Source organism: Cervus elaphus, chromosome 16 (genome assembly GCF_910594005.1).
Source record: "Cervus elaphus chromosome 16, mCerEla1.1, whole genome shotgun sequence".
NCBI lineage: Eukaryota > Metazoa > Chordata > Mammalia > Artiodactyla > Cervidae > Cervus > Cervus elaphus.
This window is the reverse complement of record NC_057830.1, coordinates 45,453,466-45,472,231: the sequence shown is the minus strand read 5'-3', so window position 1 is coordinate 45,472,231 and position 18,766 is coordinate 45,453,466. Positions and strand designations below refer to the sequence as shown.

At 38.3% G+C, this 18,766-nt stretch overlaps 1 protein-coding gene across 1 annotated transcript in view; it reads right to left on the bottom strand.

The window, feature by feature from the left end:
• The window catches only part of LOC122710266 (ankyrin repeat domain-containing protein 26-like), a 105,360-nt gene that overhangs the window by 64,381 nt on the left and 22,213 nt on the right, over positions 1-18,766 (bottom strand). Inside the window, exons 8-11 of the mRNA XM_043927942.1 lie at positions 5,565-5,679; positions 5,229-5,402; positions 1,665-1,771; positions 25-162 (exon numbers count right to left, since the gene is read on the bottom strand). Of these exons, the coding sequence (XP_043783877.1) occupies positions 25-162; positions 1,665-1,771; positions 5,229-5,402; positions 5,565-5,679 (534 nt within the window). The remainder of the gene's footprint in view (positions 1-24; positions 163-1,664; positions 1,772-5,228; positions 5,403-5,564; positions 5,680-18,766) is intronic.

The following is an 18,766-nucleotide window of genomic DNA, read 5'->3' as shown; positions in this document are numbered from 1 at the left end:
TGGCATTTTAATGTGAACACTTACATATTAAAATCACTAACAGCAGCATATTCTTCTGCAGTCCATCCAAAAACATCTTGAGCAAAGATGTCAACATCTTGCTGAAGAAGAAGTCTGACTATTTCTGGTGATTCCTGCTTGATAGCAAGCATGAGGGCTGTTCTAAAACAACAGAGAGATGACTTCAGCCTCAGGAAGTTGAGTTCACTTAAACAGTTAATTTGATATGCTTTACCAAGTGAACACCTTGCCCACTCAGGAAGAATTGACCATTTACAGGCTCAAGGGTTCATCTCTGTAAATCACCTCCAAGGCTAAAATGAAGGGACAGAAAAGAAGTCTCCTGTCCCATTCGGATGCCAGGTAGCGGCACTTACTATTTCAAAAGTCCCTGATGGGGACTTCCCTGGTGGGCCAGGGGATAAGACTCCAGGCTCCCAATGCAGGGGCCCCAGCTTCCATCCCTGGTCAGGGAACTTGATCCCATATGCTGCAACTAAGAGTTCCCACAACTAGGACCCCACGCAGCCAAATAAATAAATGTATTTTTAGAATAATAACAAAGTCCTTAGTGGACAAGAAACGATGCTGAGGTCACTTATCTGAGGCAGGTGACTATTTAAGGGATGAATTCCCCCATTTCCTCCTTAGTCTGATATATTTGGCTTCAAAGTCAGCTAGAGGTTGGATTAAGAAAAGGCTACTTGCATGCTTAAATAAAAAAATATTGATAATAATGGGAATAAAAATAGTCATGCTGCCAGTTAATGATGTGGACAAGCATGTGCTAGGCACTAAAAATGAAATACTATATATAAAATCTTTCTCACACACAGGGACCTTTGAAAGATGCATACTATTTGCTTGCGTATCAGGAAACTTATTTGCTGATGATAAATAACCCTAATCAGTAGGAAACCTAGGAATTGAACCTAGTCTGAATCTACAGCCCATCCTTTTCATCTGTATCATCCACTTCTGACTTGGCTTCGTTAAAGGAACTGTTTATCCAATCAAAGCTATCTTTCTTCCTTCTACCTGCATTAAAAATGAAAATATCAAAATGTACTAAAATGAGAAAGGATAAAAATTCATGAGCCCACAGGATCTGGTGACAGTGAGTAATAATCACCTTTTTGTGGCTGTTGTTATTTAGTTGCTATGTTGTGTCTGACTCTTTTGCAACCTAATAACATCAGCATTCTTCAAAGAAAGCAATTTAAAGCAAAGAGTTATCCAAAAGACGAAATCGAGTCTTTTAGGTTTACTATCCATCTTTTAAAAGTATATACATACAAAGTAGAGGTTAAAGAATTCTTTTAAAAGAATTAAGAAACTCGATACTGTCATGAGGTAAACTAAAAAGCAAAATCCATTTTTCATAAAGCCAATAAAACTAATTTGAAATCCCTCAGCTATTCCAAGATCGATAAAACAAACAAACAAAAAACAGGTTGCATATGACATCAGTCAATATTATAAAGGAATATGAATCCTGCTATATATTCCTGCTATATGTTGCTCATGATTCCCAGTCAGAATAATTGAAATTCTACCTATGTGATGATGTGTTGATTACAAATGAATCCTCTTATTCATTTAATCTTGATATTACCATCCTAGAACAGCACTGAGGGTTTTAAAAAGAAAAAGAGCAATGGTACCTTTTCATCTTGTCAACCGCATGTACACTTGCTTCTTTGTCTACTAAAAACTCCACCATTTCTCCTCTCCTTTCATGTACAGCAAGTAACACTGGTGTGAGGCCATCCTGTAAAACAGGGAAAACCATTTCTAATGTACACAGTTAACCTATTTCTAAGCTGACATTAAAATCGTGCAATAGATTCTCAGAACTTAAAAATACAATGCAGAAAGTAAATGAAAAAGTGCCCCCTCCTCCTCATCGCCCTGTGCACTTTCTTTCTCTTTAACATGCACCTCCTCTGGGCCTTCCCTGGTGGTCCAGTGGCTAAGAGTCAAGCTCCCAATGCAGGGGGTGCCCGTATCATTTAGCTACTGTATAAACTGCATATTTTAGGAACAATGCTGACGCAGAAATATATAATACTATCTGTAGCATGCATAACCCATCCAAGGTTGACCATGAGTAAACTCAAAAGGTTTTCAGACTTGCCAATGGGAATACTATTCTCTACATGAACATGCAAAGAGAGAAACTTTTTTTCTTTTCAAAAAATCAACTGTGGGAACCCTGTTTTACTGCTTTCTCAGAAATGTCACCTGGAATTTAATCTTATTCATTCTCTCTTCCTTGCTTGCTCTTTCCACTGCCCTTCCTTTAGTCAGACGTTCTGGCTGACAGGTCAGCATTAGCTAGATGCTAACTCCATGCAGAATGAGCACCCTCCCCACCTTATCTTCAAAGACCCTTCTTGATGCCTCTCATGTGATCACCTCCAGACCACCAGGAGGAAGCTTCCAAAATCCAAGAGTTCTGGTGTCTCTCTCGCTTTACTGATCTTAGTTAAAGATTGCAACATAAAATTACCAATAAATACACGCCCAGCATTTTCTCGGGGAGTTGCTCTTCCACGAGCTCTCCCTGCGCTGTCTCTTATAGTCTTGTGTGTTTGTGAGAGTCATTCAGTGCGAAACCACCACAATGAACTTAAAAATTCTAATCTGAAAAATTCAATCCCGTTCTTAAGAGATGTTTTAAAATATAAAATCAATTATAGATTAGGCTGTCTTTAAAACCTTCAAATATTTATCAAAATAAACTATCAATCAAAAATTGGAAACTCAAATGCTTATGGATGGAAAGCTGATGACCTTCAGTAAGTGAAAAAGCCAGGTGAGACCGGTAACCCCGAAAACACATGTCCCATACAGAAGGGGTAGCCTCTGCATGCAGACCAAACAGTAGGATGGGCTCAAGGGGGCCCAGATTTGGTCCTTGGAGAAGCCTGAACTTCTGCATGAGCCTCGTCAATTTGAAATGTTGACTCAATGTGTGGAGGTAAACTAAACATACCCAAGGGCCATATTTGGTCTATTGCCCACTTTTGGTTTTATGTTTGCTGTTTCCAAACAGGTGGGTATAAAGCAAATATTTGTTTGTCAAACCTTTCCTTTTTTAGTATCATATGTTTCACAAAAAAGTGGGTCCCAATATGTAGTAAATAAGCCTACTGAGACTCATAATTCAATTAAACATAAATTCTTTTAAAAAAGACTCACAAATCACAGTCAAGAATGTTTCCCCTGCCTGTTGAAACTACAAGCTATCTCTAGAATTCTTCTAGATTGTTAATCAAACGTATAATGAGTTCCTAAGCCCGCTGAAAATAAAGGCTTAAAACAATTACCCTCTCTACTGTTACTAACGTTACGGGTTTTAAAGCTCTCCTCTGCTTATGCCAGGGATCAGCAATTCTAACAGACACACTGCAAGAGTCTGTCCTGCAGCTGACACCAAAAAAGGCTCACTGAGTTACTATTACTGTAGTCAGGAAAACCCTGTTGGTAACAAACATCTGTTGACCTAATGACCTGGATGATAAGAGAAGGTGTAAAATCCTTAAAGGGTCAGACTCTACAGATGAAGTGACTTCGTCATGAGCAAATCTCTAAAGACTCTCGGAATGTCACTGAATGATGAGTGGTTGGAAGGAAAAGGAGTTATCGTTCCAGCCCATAGATATTGCCAAAGGTACTCCTTTTAATGTCTCAAACACACGGGCAGAGAAAAAGTCAGGCTAATGTTGTTGGAAAGGAGGGAGCTGATGGAAGAAGCTAGCATTGATCAAACGCCAAGGCTTCTAGAGACTACTTTCTTTTGTGAGGGGTGCATTTAGAAATTACACGTGTTCACTCCATAGTTATTCATCAAGGACTGGATCAGAATCTCAAGGGAATAGTTCTAAACACACACGTCCAAGTGTTCCTCGATTTACTCAGTCAAAATCTTCAGGGAACAGCCTAGGCTTGTACATTTTTTAAATAAGTTTTCCCAAATAATTGTGGCTCCCAGCAGAATATAGCTGAGGCTTAGTGCAACAACCACTCCAGTCTCATCTCTTACTCACAGAGCCAATTCCTTCTCTTACATGAGGGTTTGAATAAAAAAGAAAAGTGTAAGAGGTAAGAGTCATCAAAACTGCAATTTTTTAGATTTCCCTGGGTAAACAGTAGTAGAACAGGGACTAGTAAACCCAAAAGGCAACCTGCTCTCATTATTTATAAACCCCTTCCTTCCCATCAAGACATTCTAGAGGGGAGAGCCGAGTCTAGACTCTTATCTAAGTGGATGGTTCTGGTTCTGCCAGAATAGGATAATATATCAGTTAATTATTTCTTCTTCTCTCTTAATTCCCACTTAATTGCCACCTGTTCACTGCCAGTCTGCTTTGCTTAGAGTCTTCTTAAAACTGGCATCTAGGCAAGTTTACAATTCACTCACAGTCTTTTTCGAAATAACAATTATTATCCCTGAAAACTGAAAAGCACCTCACAGAAATATATAAACTGACAGGAATAAAAAGCACAAACTAAAATCTCGGGACTTCCGTGGTTCTCCCGTGGCGGGGTCTCAGTGCTCCCAGTAAAGGGGGCCTGGGTTCGACCCCTGGTCGGGACACTAGATCCTACATGCTGAAACTAAGCCCAGCACAGCCAAATAAATAAATATTAAAATAAATAAATCCTCTTCTTGGCATTTCTCAACTGCCAAAATTCTGGCCTGACTTGCACTTTTCACTTGCTCACTCCTTTTCCTTTCCTTCGCCCTCTTAAGATTTGGGCAGTGACAGAGAAACCGTGCTTATATAAATCATTTTTCATAAAATGGGAATCTCTCAACAGCAGCAAGATTTCTATTGTGTTGTTCTATTGTCCTCTGCCCACCCCCAGCGGCACACATTCCCTGAGCCCCTATAAACAGCCAGTCCCCACTCACTTCCCTCTCCGCAGGCCTTCATTTCCTGTGGGCTGGGAGCCTACCACCCACTCCCACGCATGTTCTAATGGGAAAACCTTCCTTCTGGGGTAGAAGGGTGGCTGGCAGACAGAGCTCTGTCTTTTCTGGGGGCACTGACTTTTTTCACCCCCGCCCCCTGACTCAGGTTTAGAACTGTTTCCATGGTAACAGGGCCTCATGGGCACTATTCAGTTTACCTATTTACATACGGTTGTAAATAAAACACTTGTAGATTAAAAAAAAAAGTTTCACAAACATTTGGTCAATAAAGTTAGCTGACCAATACCTTGTTCCTGGCTTCTATATGGGCGTTGTAGAGAAGCAGCTTTGCTGCGAGTGATAAATTCTGGCAAAAGACAGCGTAGTGTAGCGCGGTGTTGCCACAGGCGTCCATGACATTTGGGTCGGCGCCGTGCTGCAGCAGGAGGGCCGCGCAGTCCTCCTCTTGGCATTCTACGGCCTGTCAGCATTGTGCCAAGAAACAGAGTGTGAGTACTAGGAATTCAAAGGAAACAGTCCACACGCTTCACCAGTTCCCTCTATTTCAATTAGATAAATTCATTTTTAGTCTCAGTAGTTAAATCACACCCATCTCATGTGGACACGGTTCGCTGCCCCATACCTTCATCAGCGCGGTCTTGTTTTCACTGTCACAGAGGTTAAGCATGCATTTTCTCTTCAGGAGAAGAGCCACCACCGCGGAATGGCCATTGGCACAGGCCAAGTGGAGGGCAGTCCTACAAAAGCAAGACAAGTTCTTAGGAAAAGGTAGTGTCACTGTTTCAAAACAAACAACTGTTCATGTGATTGAAAATACTCAACAGCATGGTACTCCTATCTCTCTAAAACAAATATTTTGTTTTCTTCTGGAGAAAGAGCAGCATATATTAGCTTTAGCTCCTCTTACACAGTAAGGAAAGAACAATCTACTTGAATAGAATGCGCAAGACCTCGAGATTCAGCTCAACTTGGGTTTGAATTTGACTTTCACTCTGTCACTTATTAGCTGTCACTCAGCCTCTTTGTGCCTCAAGTTCCTCATCAACAAAATGGAGAGAGAGTAGTCGTTATCTCACAGGACACCGCTGCAATGCTTAAATGAGATCCATGCACAGATAACAGCTGGTAATTGTTAGATTCGAATATCAAAGTTACTACTATTATTACTGTCTTACAAGGACAAAATCTGAATGAAGTCAAAGGATATTACAACTCCTTTGCAGATATGTTTTGAGGATTAGAGACAACATTGTACTTCGATGATTCTAATATGCTTATTTTCTCACATGTTAACGTCTCTGACATTGGAATATAATTTATAATTCACAGGCTTTACAACTGTAAATTGTAGCATTTTTGGTTGTTCATTTCTCATTTTTCCTGTTGGTCTAATTACCATGAGGTGTTTTCGTCTAAGTTTCTTTAGAGATGACGTATGTTATATATTATTCTATAATACAGGTGCACAACACAGTGATCCACAACTGTCAATGGTTACACTGCATTTAAAGTGACTATAAAATATTAGCTATATTCCCCATGTTGGACAATATATCCTTGTAGCTTGCAGGATTTTAGTTCCCTCACCAGAGATTGAACCCTGGGCCCAGAGGAGTGAGTCTTAAACACTGGATGGCCAGGAAATTCCCAAGACTCCCCTGACTTCTGAAAAGGCTGAAAGTTGTCACAGTATACCAATCCTCACAAATAAATTGAAAGTGACAAATTATTTTTATCTGTGCCACATTCCTATGAGTGCCAGAAAGATAAACCCTGTCTGCTCATCTGACTTCCCTACAGACAGCTTGCTCTACAGATTTTTTAATTTGGGGGTTGCTAAATCAACTTTCACATTTCTTTTTTTTTTTTTTTTTTTTGGTGTGGAAACCCAGGAAACTCCAGAGTGTTTGCCTTTGAAATCATTCTTAGAAAAGTCTCTGGGGTGGGATATGTGTATACTTACAACTGATTTATGATGTTGTACAGCAGAAACCAAGACAACATTGTAAAGCAATTACCATCTAATTAAAAAGATATTAAGGTTAGTAACCAGTAGAACGAGGAAAAAAAGGTCATTGTCAGCACACAAAGAATGTATCAATAGGAATTTCAGTTTTCTTCTGGTATTTTTCTCACCCTGTGTATTTCAAATGTTTGACCCATACTCTATCTGAAACTGTTTGGTGAGATAAGAATCTAGTTACTTTTCTCTTAATAGTTACTGTCAGGGAATGTTTGACGGGAGGATTGCTACGTGCTGTCTCTCATGAGTCCTTTGTCCCTCTTCAAGCGGAACAGCACGCTGCTCCCAGGGACTGAGGTCATTGTGTGAGGCAAGCATGAGTCTCCTTTAGTAAACATTCTCCTTAGGACAAAACAGCTTAATCTCCTTCCCCTTACTTGAGATATAGATTGTCTCCTGACCTTGTGACTAATGTTACCCCTTGTTCCCTTGGTAACGGTTGCTGTACATTTGGTTTTCTGATCTCTATCATTCCCGAAAGAAGTATCTTGTACTGCAGCCTATATATACTCATAGAAAAATCATTAAAGCACCTTTGCTCCATCAGAGCTTAGGTCCCCAGGTCTTTTTTGTCTCTCTCTCTCTCTCTTTCTCTCTCTCTCTTTCTCTCTTTCACTTTCTTATCGTCGACTCCGCACCACAAGGTTCCGGTCCATTAAAGGACCCCAACAAATGGCGCCAAGAACAGGGACACTGGTATACGTGGCATATCGGGCAGAGTGACTCAGGGACCTGTTGAGGTCGGTAAGTACTAAGGCATGGGTTAAACGGCTGGCCAGCCCCATTATTTCTCTACTTTACTTCACCATTTGTTTAAATTTCAGGGACTTCTGGCTTCACGGCAATGAACTTCAAACAGTAGTTGAACATAATCCTTAGTTTCCTGATAAACGCAGTTTTGATTTAGAAATTTGGCTCCAGGTCAAAGAAAATGTTAAATGAGCAGCCAAACAAGGAAAAAATATTCCAATTGATCTCTAGCCCCTATGGGCTCTTATTAAAGCTATAATTTTGTGCCATTTCAAGGTACATTCTAGCCCTTCCAATATTCAGCAACAGACAGAACACTTATTACATAAATATAAATTAAATGATTAAACTTTACAAAAGGCCCAATTAAAACAATACAAAATATCTCAAAATTTTCTTACTAGCCCTGCCCCGGCTGCTCCAAATGCTTCTCCTCTGCCAACAGTCACAACTCCAAAAGTCTCTCATTTGTTGGAACCTAATGAAAAGTTATGCTAATTTTTAAGCTAGATTAGAAGCTGCTATTTCCCGTACTGTAATCAGAGAAGAAACCAAAAAACAGCTAGAGAAATTACTTGCTTATGAGAATGCAAATCAGAAATGTCAAAGAGCTATAGCTGCAATTTGTGAGACTAGGACTATTATTGATTATTTAAAAGCTTATCGCAATCTAGGATCAGAAACTCAAAAGATGCAAATGCTGATTGAGGCAATGGCTACTACCTTTAAAAAGGGAAATGAAGGATGCTTTAATTGTGGAGATAAAAATCATTTAAAAAGAGACTGCCCTAAAAAGGCTAATAATACCAAAAAATTTGCCCTCGCTGCCGTAGAAAAATGCACTGGGCCAAAAGTTGTAAATTTAAATTTGATATTGATGGAAAACCTATCCCGGGAAACTCCAAACAGGGGACCCCCCAGGTCACCTACAACAAAAACCAGGGGCAAATTCTATCTTTTCCCTCAAACCCTCAACATCCAGCAGTGCTGCCATCGATATACCAGCCCTAAATGATTTTTTCCTTTACCCTTAAGCAGTCCCTTCTAGAATACCTACTGGGCTTTTTGGACCCCTGCCCCCACAAACCTTCAGTCTTTTGCTTGGCCGATCTAGTCTGACTTCTAAAAGAATTACTGTTCACCCTAGAATAATTGATTCAGATTATAAAAGAGAGATTCAAATTCTGATGTCATCTCAGATTCTATGACAATTCAAAAAGGGGGACAAAATTGCTCAATTACTTCTTTTACCTTACATTTTTATTAATTCCTCTAATAATGTACAGACAGATGGGTTTGAAAGTACAGATCAAAAACAGTCTTTGTAGACATCATTAGTATCTGAGTATGCCTGACCAAATATAAATATCAAAATTAATGGTAAAATATTTTCTGGTCTCCTCAACACTGGATCTGATATTACTATTATTTCCAAGCATTTATGGCCCAAATCCTGGCCTGTATGAAAGGTCTCTTGCCAAATTGCAAAAATTTCTCAAACTAAAGTACAAGAAGTTTATCAAAGTGTTCAAATATACTCATGTGAAAGACCAGAAGGCCAACCTGCAACATTAAAACCTTATGTGATAAATGTACCCTTTAATCTAATAGGAAGGGACTTACTTATACAATGGCAAACTCAGATATGCATTCCACATTTTTCCTAGGGGCCACTGCTCATTTAACAAACAAAACAATTATTAATATAACTAAGAAAAATTATGAGCCTATTTGGACAAAGCAATGGCCCCTTATGAAAGAAAAATTACAAGCTACTAAAGAACTTATAAACACACAATTAAAATTGAAACATATTGAAGAATCTTGCTCTTTTTTGCAACCAGAGATGCCATCACCTATTACTGTTCCTCAAAATTGGCACATTATTATTACTGATTCACAAGATTGCTTTTTAAATATACCTTTACACCCTTTAGACTGGCAGAGATTCACTTTCTCTCTCCCTTATCCTAATCATATCGGGCCTCATAAAAGATCTCAATAGACTATGTTACCTCAAGGTATGCTTAAAAGTCCTGCTACTGCTACTGCTAAGTCACTTCGGTCGTATCCTACTCCATGCGACCCCATGGATGTCAGCCCACCAGGCTCCCCCGTCCCTAGGATTCTCCAGACAAGAGTATTAAAATAGGGTGCCATTGCCGTCTCCATAACAGTCCTAGTATTTGTCAAAATTTTGTAGCCAAGGCTTTACTTCCTATGTGACAATTTCCTCATGCATATATCATTAATAATATACTATAGCTACAAAAAAAAATGATATTTTTGACACTGAATGGCTATGATATTCTTTAGACTCCGGAGGAAACTGATGAAAATAAAATATTTTTTGAAATTGCAAAACCGATTCTTCTTGCACGTGCAGTTAGGAAAAGGTTAACTTGTTAAATTTTTTTTTAGAGCTCCAGTTCTGCCTGGGAAACAAAAATAGGCCTAAGAAAAAACCTTAAGTTAACTCTTATCATGTCCTTGGGATACACAGCCCACTCTATCTAGGACTCCAGCCATTAAAAAATTGGTGGAGCTCAAAATAAATAAATAAAACAAAAGGATATTTTAAATTTCAAATGGAAAACTATGCCTATGTATCTAAAATTATCTATGTCTCAATGTATGTCTTTGTTTTTAGATAGTGTGGAGTTAATGAGCTCTATTTAGATTCAGCTTTACATGAACTGAAGGGTATTCAATGTTGGGTATAATGTTTATTTAAATGTGAATGTGATTTAAATATAATTATTTGTTAATCTAGTTGGGACATGTCTTGAGTCATCAACATTATATAATACTTTTATTATGCCTTGGTTTAAGGTAAACTAAGTTTGTCAACAAAAGGGTAACTCTTCATATATATATACACACACAAATATATAGATGAGATAAAAACTTTTAGATAAGCTCTATTAGAAATAATTGTATTTTTGATAGAATGATCTATTATCTATAATCTGGAGCCATCTCTTGGGATTGGAGTGACTTAGGTTTCTAGAGTTGTGCTGAACTAAGTAGTAGAAGTTTGTTGAATGGCTGGGTCATTTCCAAATGAAGTAGGATTTTAAAACGTCAATTGCTGAACATTGGCTTACTCTTAAAAGGGGTTTTTCTTGCAGAAGAGCTGAAGAGATTTTGAGCTGTTAGTGAATATAAATATATATTTATATATGAATGGATATATATATAATATAATATGATTTGAGAAATATGTTCAACGGTCTATAAAATGCTAACATACAAGACATTTCATGGTTGCTATAAAAAAGTAAAATATATGCTTTTAATAGAAAGATATAAGAAATGGCAAATAAAATGATGAATACAAAAATATTTTTTTAATTGTTAAAACATTTATTATAGAATAAAGTGGTATTTACATAAACTTTACTAGACTAGTTTTTCATTGTCGTTCTAGCTACAGCAAATGTTCTTTCTCCAAATTAAACCAAATTAGAAACAAGAGAAAAATTCTGGGAAAACAATATTTAATAGAATTAACTTTGGTCAGCAGATACATTCAGACTGCAAATATATTAGAAAATGCAGTTAAAATGCTTGGGTGGATCACAATGAAAACCACAAAGTATGGTATGTTTATTTAAAATAAACATTGGATTTGTTTATTATGCTATCATACTTTGTTTTGGCCTTTTAACTTTTAAAGATATTTAGTGCTAGAATTTTAAAAAGGCTTATGACAAATGAAAGAAAATTTTATGGCAAATTGATGTAACTCATTGTCCTGAACTTTCTTCCTCTTCCTTCTTACATGTCTCGATCAATACAAATTCTTCTTTTCTAGGGGCAACACCTCTCTAAGGTAAGACTACACAACATGTTATAACTCACCTATCAACTTACTTCACAATAATGAAAACACCTAATTCTATAAAAACAGACAATGACTCTGCCTATATTTCTAAGCAGTTCAAATAATTTTTACATTCATTCTCTATTAAACAGATTACAGACATTCCTTATAGTCCACAAACACAAGACATGATTGGACAAACACATTACACACTGTAATTGCAAATAAAAAATTAAATAAGAAAATATACACAGGAACACTTTTGTCTTCCTTGTCCAGAGCAAACTTTACTAGATTCTGGTGTAGTGTAGACTTTAAGCCTGTAACTATTGTTGGTGTGACTATTTCTGTTCCCAATGTGTAGGATTCTTAAAGCAGGGCAAAAACAGCATTAAAAAAAAAAAAAAAAAAAAAAGACACCATTTCCCGAATGGATTATTTGTTCCTAAAAATATCAGAAATATGGAATGTTTGCCTTCTTTTCAAGTCTGTCTTGGAAGTGTAGTCATCCTCTTTAACACACTGAACAGTGAGATTCAACAGTTGCTAAGCTGCATTTCTTTTTCAAGGACAAGGTCAAATATATTTGGATGTAAGCAACATTTCATTTGTCAAGTTGTTCTGCATCACGTTTTCAATAATTTCACTTAGGAAAAAATATTTGAATGGTTACTCCTAATCCTTTGCCCCAAATAACACAAACCACAGCCAAATACCAGTCCCAAACAGATTTCTGAATGATTTTTTTTTTCTTTTAGACTGAAATATTTCCTAAGAATGTTTTCATCGTTATCGCTTTCCTCTCTTTTTATAACTGTTGTTAATATAGCCTTATTTGTTTTATAGTTTTTAAACTTACCACAAAGAGATGTTTTGACAAAAGCAAAAAACAAACAAACAAAAAAAGAAGTTTTGAAACATTATAGGACACTTCCTTTCCTTTGCCCATTTGATATCAAGATGGGTTAACTAATCAATAGAAATCTAAGAAACTAATCTTACAGGAAAAGGATATGCTTCTATTTCTCCAGATGGATCCAACGAGCTCACATGACTTCCTCTTCAGAAGATTCAACCTAAGGGGGCCCCCAGCATTCAGACTAGAGATGAAACAGCAAAAAACCCAGGAAGAAAGAATTCCAATATAAGCCATGGCGACATTAAAAATTTCCAAAAAACGCCGCACTCGACGTCATCGACCTTATGATCTCCCTATTTGGGGACAGATAAAAACCCTTGCTAACTAAACTGAAAACCTGATTTCTCAACAGGGAATGCCTCAGAATCCTAAAAATATTTTTCTTCGCTATGCTTGCTTTGCTTGCTTTTGCTTCCCCTGCTCAGGCTGACCTATTGATCACACTTACTGGGCTTAAATACCTAACCCCCCTTTTTATTGTAGGTTGTAAAATGGACAGATATAAGACCAACCATATCCACTAATGAATCAACACATATGCCTCCTCCTTAGAACTTGGAGGGGCCCTCTCATCCTGAAGAAAAGGAAAAACTAATTAATATCGTTCTAGGTTATGAAGTCCTTCCTTTATGTATGGGCCCAGCAGAATTATGTATAAACGTTAGTCGACAAACTTGGGCTTTCGTCCTGCCTCCAGAAAAGGATTTTCGGACACTACTTGGATTATTTACTGCCCTTTCTTTGTCAGTAAACCATGTTTATACTACTGAAACTTTAGAGAAAGAATTAGGGAAAGAACAAAGAACAACATGCCAAGGGTTTACTAATAAGAACTTTAAATATATTCCTGTTCACTGGGACAAATGTCATGCCAAACCAGGAAAATTAATGTTTATAGCTTATCATACAATTGTCAATTGGGGACCCCATAGTATGTGGTTATTAAACTGCTCAGATGATATTAACAATACTATGTATGATTATATTACTCAAGTAACATGGAAGGTTACTAATACTACAATAGAACATTACCATGACAGAGGACTTCTTGGCTAGCTTGATGATGGAATGGCCCCCGCCTCGTCCTCGAATCATCCTTGATAAACAGATTGGGCCTAAACAATAGGACATCTGAAAACTTGCTGCATACACCGAAGAACTTGGGACTTGGACCAGACATTCCCCGGGGACCAATCATAGCTATAGCAATTATTTCTTTCACTATAATCAATCATATTTTATACAAGCTTATGTTCCACTTCCTTTTGTTGTAGCTATAAAAAATTTACAATTCAGTAAGACTATACGTTTTGTAACTTGCATAAATTGCAGATTATATACTTGTCTTAACTCCTCTATTTCCTTAAGATATGATTCTCTTTTAATTCTTTGATCTCGACGTAGTCTATGGTTACCAATAAATCTCCAACAGCCCTGGGAAGAAGGTCCCACGGCTGGACTTGCTTCCTGGTTGCTTACTAAATTGCTCTAGCGATGTAAACGATTCATTGGATGGCTGATTTTTGGCATTATAGGATTAATAACTATTTGCACCATTGCTGTCATCACTAGCGTTACTTTACAAACCTCAATTCAAACACATAATTTTATCCAAAATTGGACTAAAAATGCTTATACTATGTGAGCCACTCAGTCTCAAATAGATGAGGATATTCAAAAAGAAATACAGGAACTGAAAACAGCCATCGAATGGGTTGGAGATCAATTAACAGATGTACAAAAACAGGTGATGCTAAAATGTGACTGGAATTCTACTCAGTTTTGTGTTACTCCTGTTCATTTTAATAATAGTGCCTACAACTGGAAACAAATCAAGTTTCATTTACAAAACATACATGATAATGCCTCTCTGAATGTACAATTATTACAAAAAGAAATATGTAAAACCTTTTCTAATAATCTGCCCTCTTCCACTAATATGGGAACTTTAGTTATACAATTGGCTAATCAATTATCTGGGCTAGACCCACATAGATGGTTTCAAAGCCTTACTCATAGCATTGGGTCTAGAACTATAATTTTGGTGATTGTCTTAACAATTATATTTGTTGTCTACTGTTGCCTTCATGCAAAGATTGTCAAAACTAAACAAACTCTGATGGTCAGAACTCTTCTTACAAATATTATAAATAAATAAGGGGGAATTGTCAGGGAATGTTTGACGGGAGGATTGCTACGTGCTGTCTCTCATGAGTCCTTTGTCCCTCTTCAAGCGGAACAGCACGCTGCTCCCAGGGACTGAGGTCATTGTGTGAGGCAAGCATGAGTCTCCTTTAGTAAACATTCTCCTTAGGACAAAACAGCTTAATCTCCTTCCCCTTACTTGAGATATAGATTGTCTCCTGACCTTGTGACTAATGTTACCCCTTGTTCCCTTGGTAACGGTTGCTGTACATTTGGTTTTCTGATCTCTATCATTCCCGAAAGAAGTATCTTGTACTGCAGCCTATATATACTCATAGAAAAATCATTAAAGCACCTTTGCTCCATCAGAGCTTAGGTCCCCGGGTCTTTTTTGTCTCTCTCTCTCTCTCTCTCTTTCTCTCTTTCACTTTCTTATCGTCGACTCCGCACCACAAGGTTCCGGTCCATTAAAGGACCCCAACAAGTTACCAGGTTATTTCTCTACCATCTACACATAATTTATCTTTACTAATAGAAAATGTCATCAAGCAAATTTTGATAATCTAAAAGGGCAAATCTTTGTCTATTATACAAAACTTCCAATTTCATCACAATTAAAGACAGCATGTGTAACCCAAAATCTTTAACACTAGCATCTGTTTATTTGGTTTAAATATGGAAAGACCATATATCCTAAGAAAATGTCTTCCTATTCAAGAACACAGTCAGTTTCCTACTTCAAAGCTGTCTTCTAAGGTCCTTCAGCAAGGAATATACACACATAAGTGTACAGTGATATAAAACAGATATTGCATTGTATCTGAAGAAATTTTAACCCAGAAGTTGATGTGTCATGGGGATTATTTTTCTCACTATGCAGTTTTCTGGAATATATAACATTATGGTATAAAAATGTGTACATTAAAAATAAGATGCCGACAACCTCAAAAGTCTGCCCACTGCCAATATCCACAATGGATGATCCATGGGAAGAAGAGTTTTCATAAATCACATGAGAAAAACAATGTGAGAGCCAGGGAGTTCCAGAAGATTTCTTGAGGGCTGTAGAACTTGAGAGCTGTTACTCATGAGCACACCATGTTAACGCATGCATAACAAAAAATGAAGAGGAGGAGGAAGAAGAGGAAAAAAAGATGCTATTCAAGTTTTATTTCAGTTCTGTGATTACTGACATTCAGTTAAATAACTTTAAAACGGCCAGTAAAGTGCTCTATAAGGGGAATTATAAGCGGGTCCAAAACCAGCTAAGGCTTTGGCAGCCTATCAAGTCTGCGGGGTGCTGGATCCCAGGAAGGTGTCCAAGAGCCTTGGAGGGGAGACTCACAGGAGGGACCCCTGCCAGGCCCTTCCTACCTGCTTACCTGTTCATCTTGTCCTTGTCATCCAGGTCACTCTTCCCGAGCAACAGAACCTGCTGCACTTTAGTTACATTGCCTACGCTGGCAGCTTTGTGGATCTTTCCGAGGTCCTTGTCTCGGATGCGGTACCCGGGCTGGAAGTTGATTCTATGACTGCTGACTCTCCCCGGGCTGATGGAGGAGCCAAAGGGCGAGATGCCCTTCTTACTCCTGAAGCCAAAAATCTTCTTCATCACAGAGCCTACAGACTCCAAACACACCTCAACTCCCCCTTGGCTCTTCACAGTCCCTTAAACCCAACACGAGCACTAGAGGTAAGCCAGAGCTGTCCCGCCACAAGCTCCCAGCTGGGAAGCTCAACGGTTTGGAATCTTGCATCCCAGAAGGATCGTTGCTAAGCAACACCTCTAAACACATTGCCCGTGTGCCAGAATGCCCAGGGTGCATGTGCAAAAACTGGAAGTGCATTTTTTGAAAGAAACAAATAATATCAATAAACCCTACCTAAGGTAAGAAGAAATGAGAGGAAACTGAAATAAACACAGAAAGGAAAGCGACATTACAACAGATACCTTAGAAGTAAAGAAGCATAATCATAAGGGACTATTATTATCGATGAACAATTACAAATTGGAAAACTTAGAAGAAATAGACAAATTCTGAGAAACATACATGCTGTCAAGACTAAAACAAGAAAAAATACAGAAGTAGAAAAACTCAAAAGTCCAGTAACAAATAAGGAGATTCAAATATTAAATAAAAAAAAAAAACTTCCAAAAGTTAAAAGTTCAGGATCAAACGGATTCAAAGCTCAATTCTACCAACATTCAAGTAAGAATTAAAAGTAAGACTATGCATAAAAACACTTGACAAAATTCAAAATCCATTTATGATAAAAAAAATATTCAATAAAATAGAAATTTACTCAATACAATAAAGGCCATTTATGAAAAGCATGAAAAGTGAAAGTGATAGTCACTCAGTCGTTTCTGACTCTTTGCAACGCCATGAATCACAGCACACCAGGCCTCCCTGTCCATCACCAACGCCCGGAGTTTACTCAAACTCATGTCCATCGAGTCCGTGATGCCATCCAACCATTTTATCCTCTGTCGTCCCATTCTCCTCCTGCCCCCAGTCCCTCCCAGCATCAGGGTCTTTTCCAAAGAGTCAACTCTTCACACGAGGTGGCCGAGGTACCGGAGTTTCAGCTTCAGCATCACTCCTTCCAAGAAACACTCAGGACTGACTGCCTTTAGAATGAACTGGTTGGATCTCCTTGCAGTGCAAGGGACTCTCAAGAGTCTTCTCCAACACCACAGTTCAAGACCAACAATTCTTTGGTGCTCAGCTTTCTTCCCAGTCCAACTCTCACATCCATACATGAACACTGGAAAAGTCATAGCCTTGACTAGCTGGACCTCTGTTGGCAAAGTAATGTCTCTGATTTTAATACGCTATCTAGGTTGGTCATAACTTTCCTTCCAAGCAGTGAACGTCATTTAATTTCATGGCTGCAGTCACCATCTGCAGTGATTTTGGAACCCAATAAAATAAAGTCTGCCACTGTTTCCACTGTTTCCCCATCCATTTCCCATGAAGTGATGGGACAAGATGCCATTCTCTTAGTTTTCTGAATGTTGAGCTTTAAGCCAACTTTTTCATTCTTCTCTTTCACTTTCATCAAGAGGCTTTTTAGTTCCTCTTCACTTTCTGCCATAAGGGTGGTGTCATCTGCATATCTGAGGTTGATATTTCTCCCGGCAATCTGGATTCCAGCTTGTGCTTCTTCCAGCCCAGCATTTCTCATGATGTACTCTGCATATACGTTAAATAAGCAGGGTGACAATATACAGCCTTGATGTACTCCTTTTCCTGTCTGGAACCAGTCTGTTGGTACACGTCCAGTTCTAACTATTGCTTCCTGACCTGCATATAGGTTTCTCAAGAGGCAGGGCAGATGGTCTGCTATTCCCGTCTCTTTCAGAATTTTCCACAGTTTATTGTGATCCACACAGTCAAAGGCTTTGGCGTAGTCAATGAAGCAGAAATAAGATGTTTTTCTGGAACTCTCTTGCTTTTTCTATGATCCAGCAGATGTTGGCAACTTGGTCTTTGGTTCCTCTGCCTTTTCCAAAACCAGTTTGAACATCTGGAAGTTCACAGTTCACGTATTGCTGAAGCGGGTTTTGAGAATTTTGAGCGTTATTTTACTAGTGTGTGAGATGAGTGCAATTGTGCAGTAGTTTGAACATTCTTTGGCATTGCCTTTCTTGGGGATTGGAATGAAAACTGACCTTTTCCAGTCCTGTGGCCACTGCTGAGTTTTCCAAATTTGCTGGCATATTGAGTGCAGCACTTTCACAGCATCATCTTTCAGGATTTGAAATAGCTCAACTGGAATTCCATCACCTCCACTAGCTTTGTTCAAAGGGATGCTTTCTAAGGCCCACCTGACTTCACATTCCAGGATGTCTGCCTCTAGGTGAGAGATCACACCATCATGATTATCTGGGTCATGAAAATCTTTTTTGTACAGTCCTTCTGTGTATTCTTGCCACCTCTTCTTAATATCTTCTGCTTCTGTTAGGATCATACCATTTATCAAACCCATCTTTGCATGAAATGTTCCCTTGGCATCTCTAATGTTCTTGAAGAGATCTCAAGTCTTTCCCATTCTGTTGTTTTCCTCTATTTCTTTGCATTGATAGCTGAGGAAGGCTTTCTTATCTCTCCTTGCTATTCTTTAGAACTCTGCCTTCAAATGCGAATATCTTTCCTT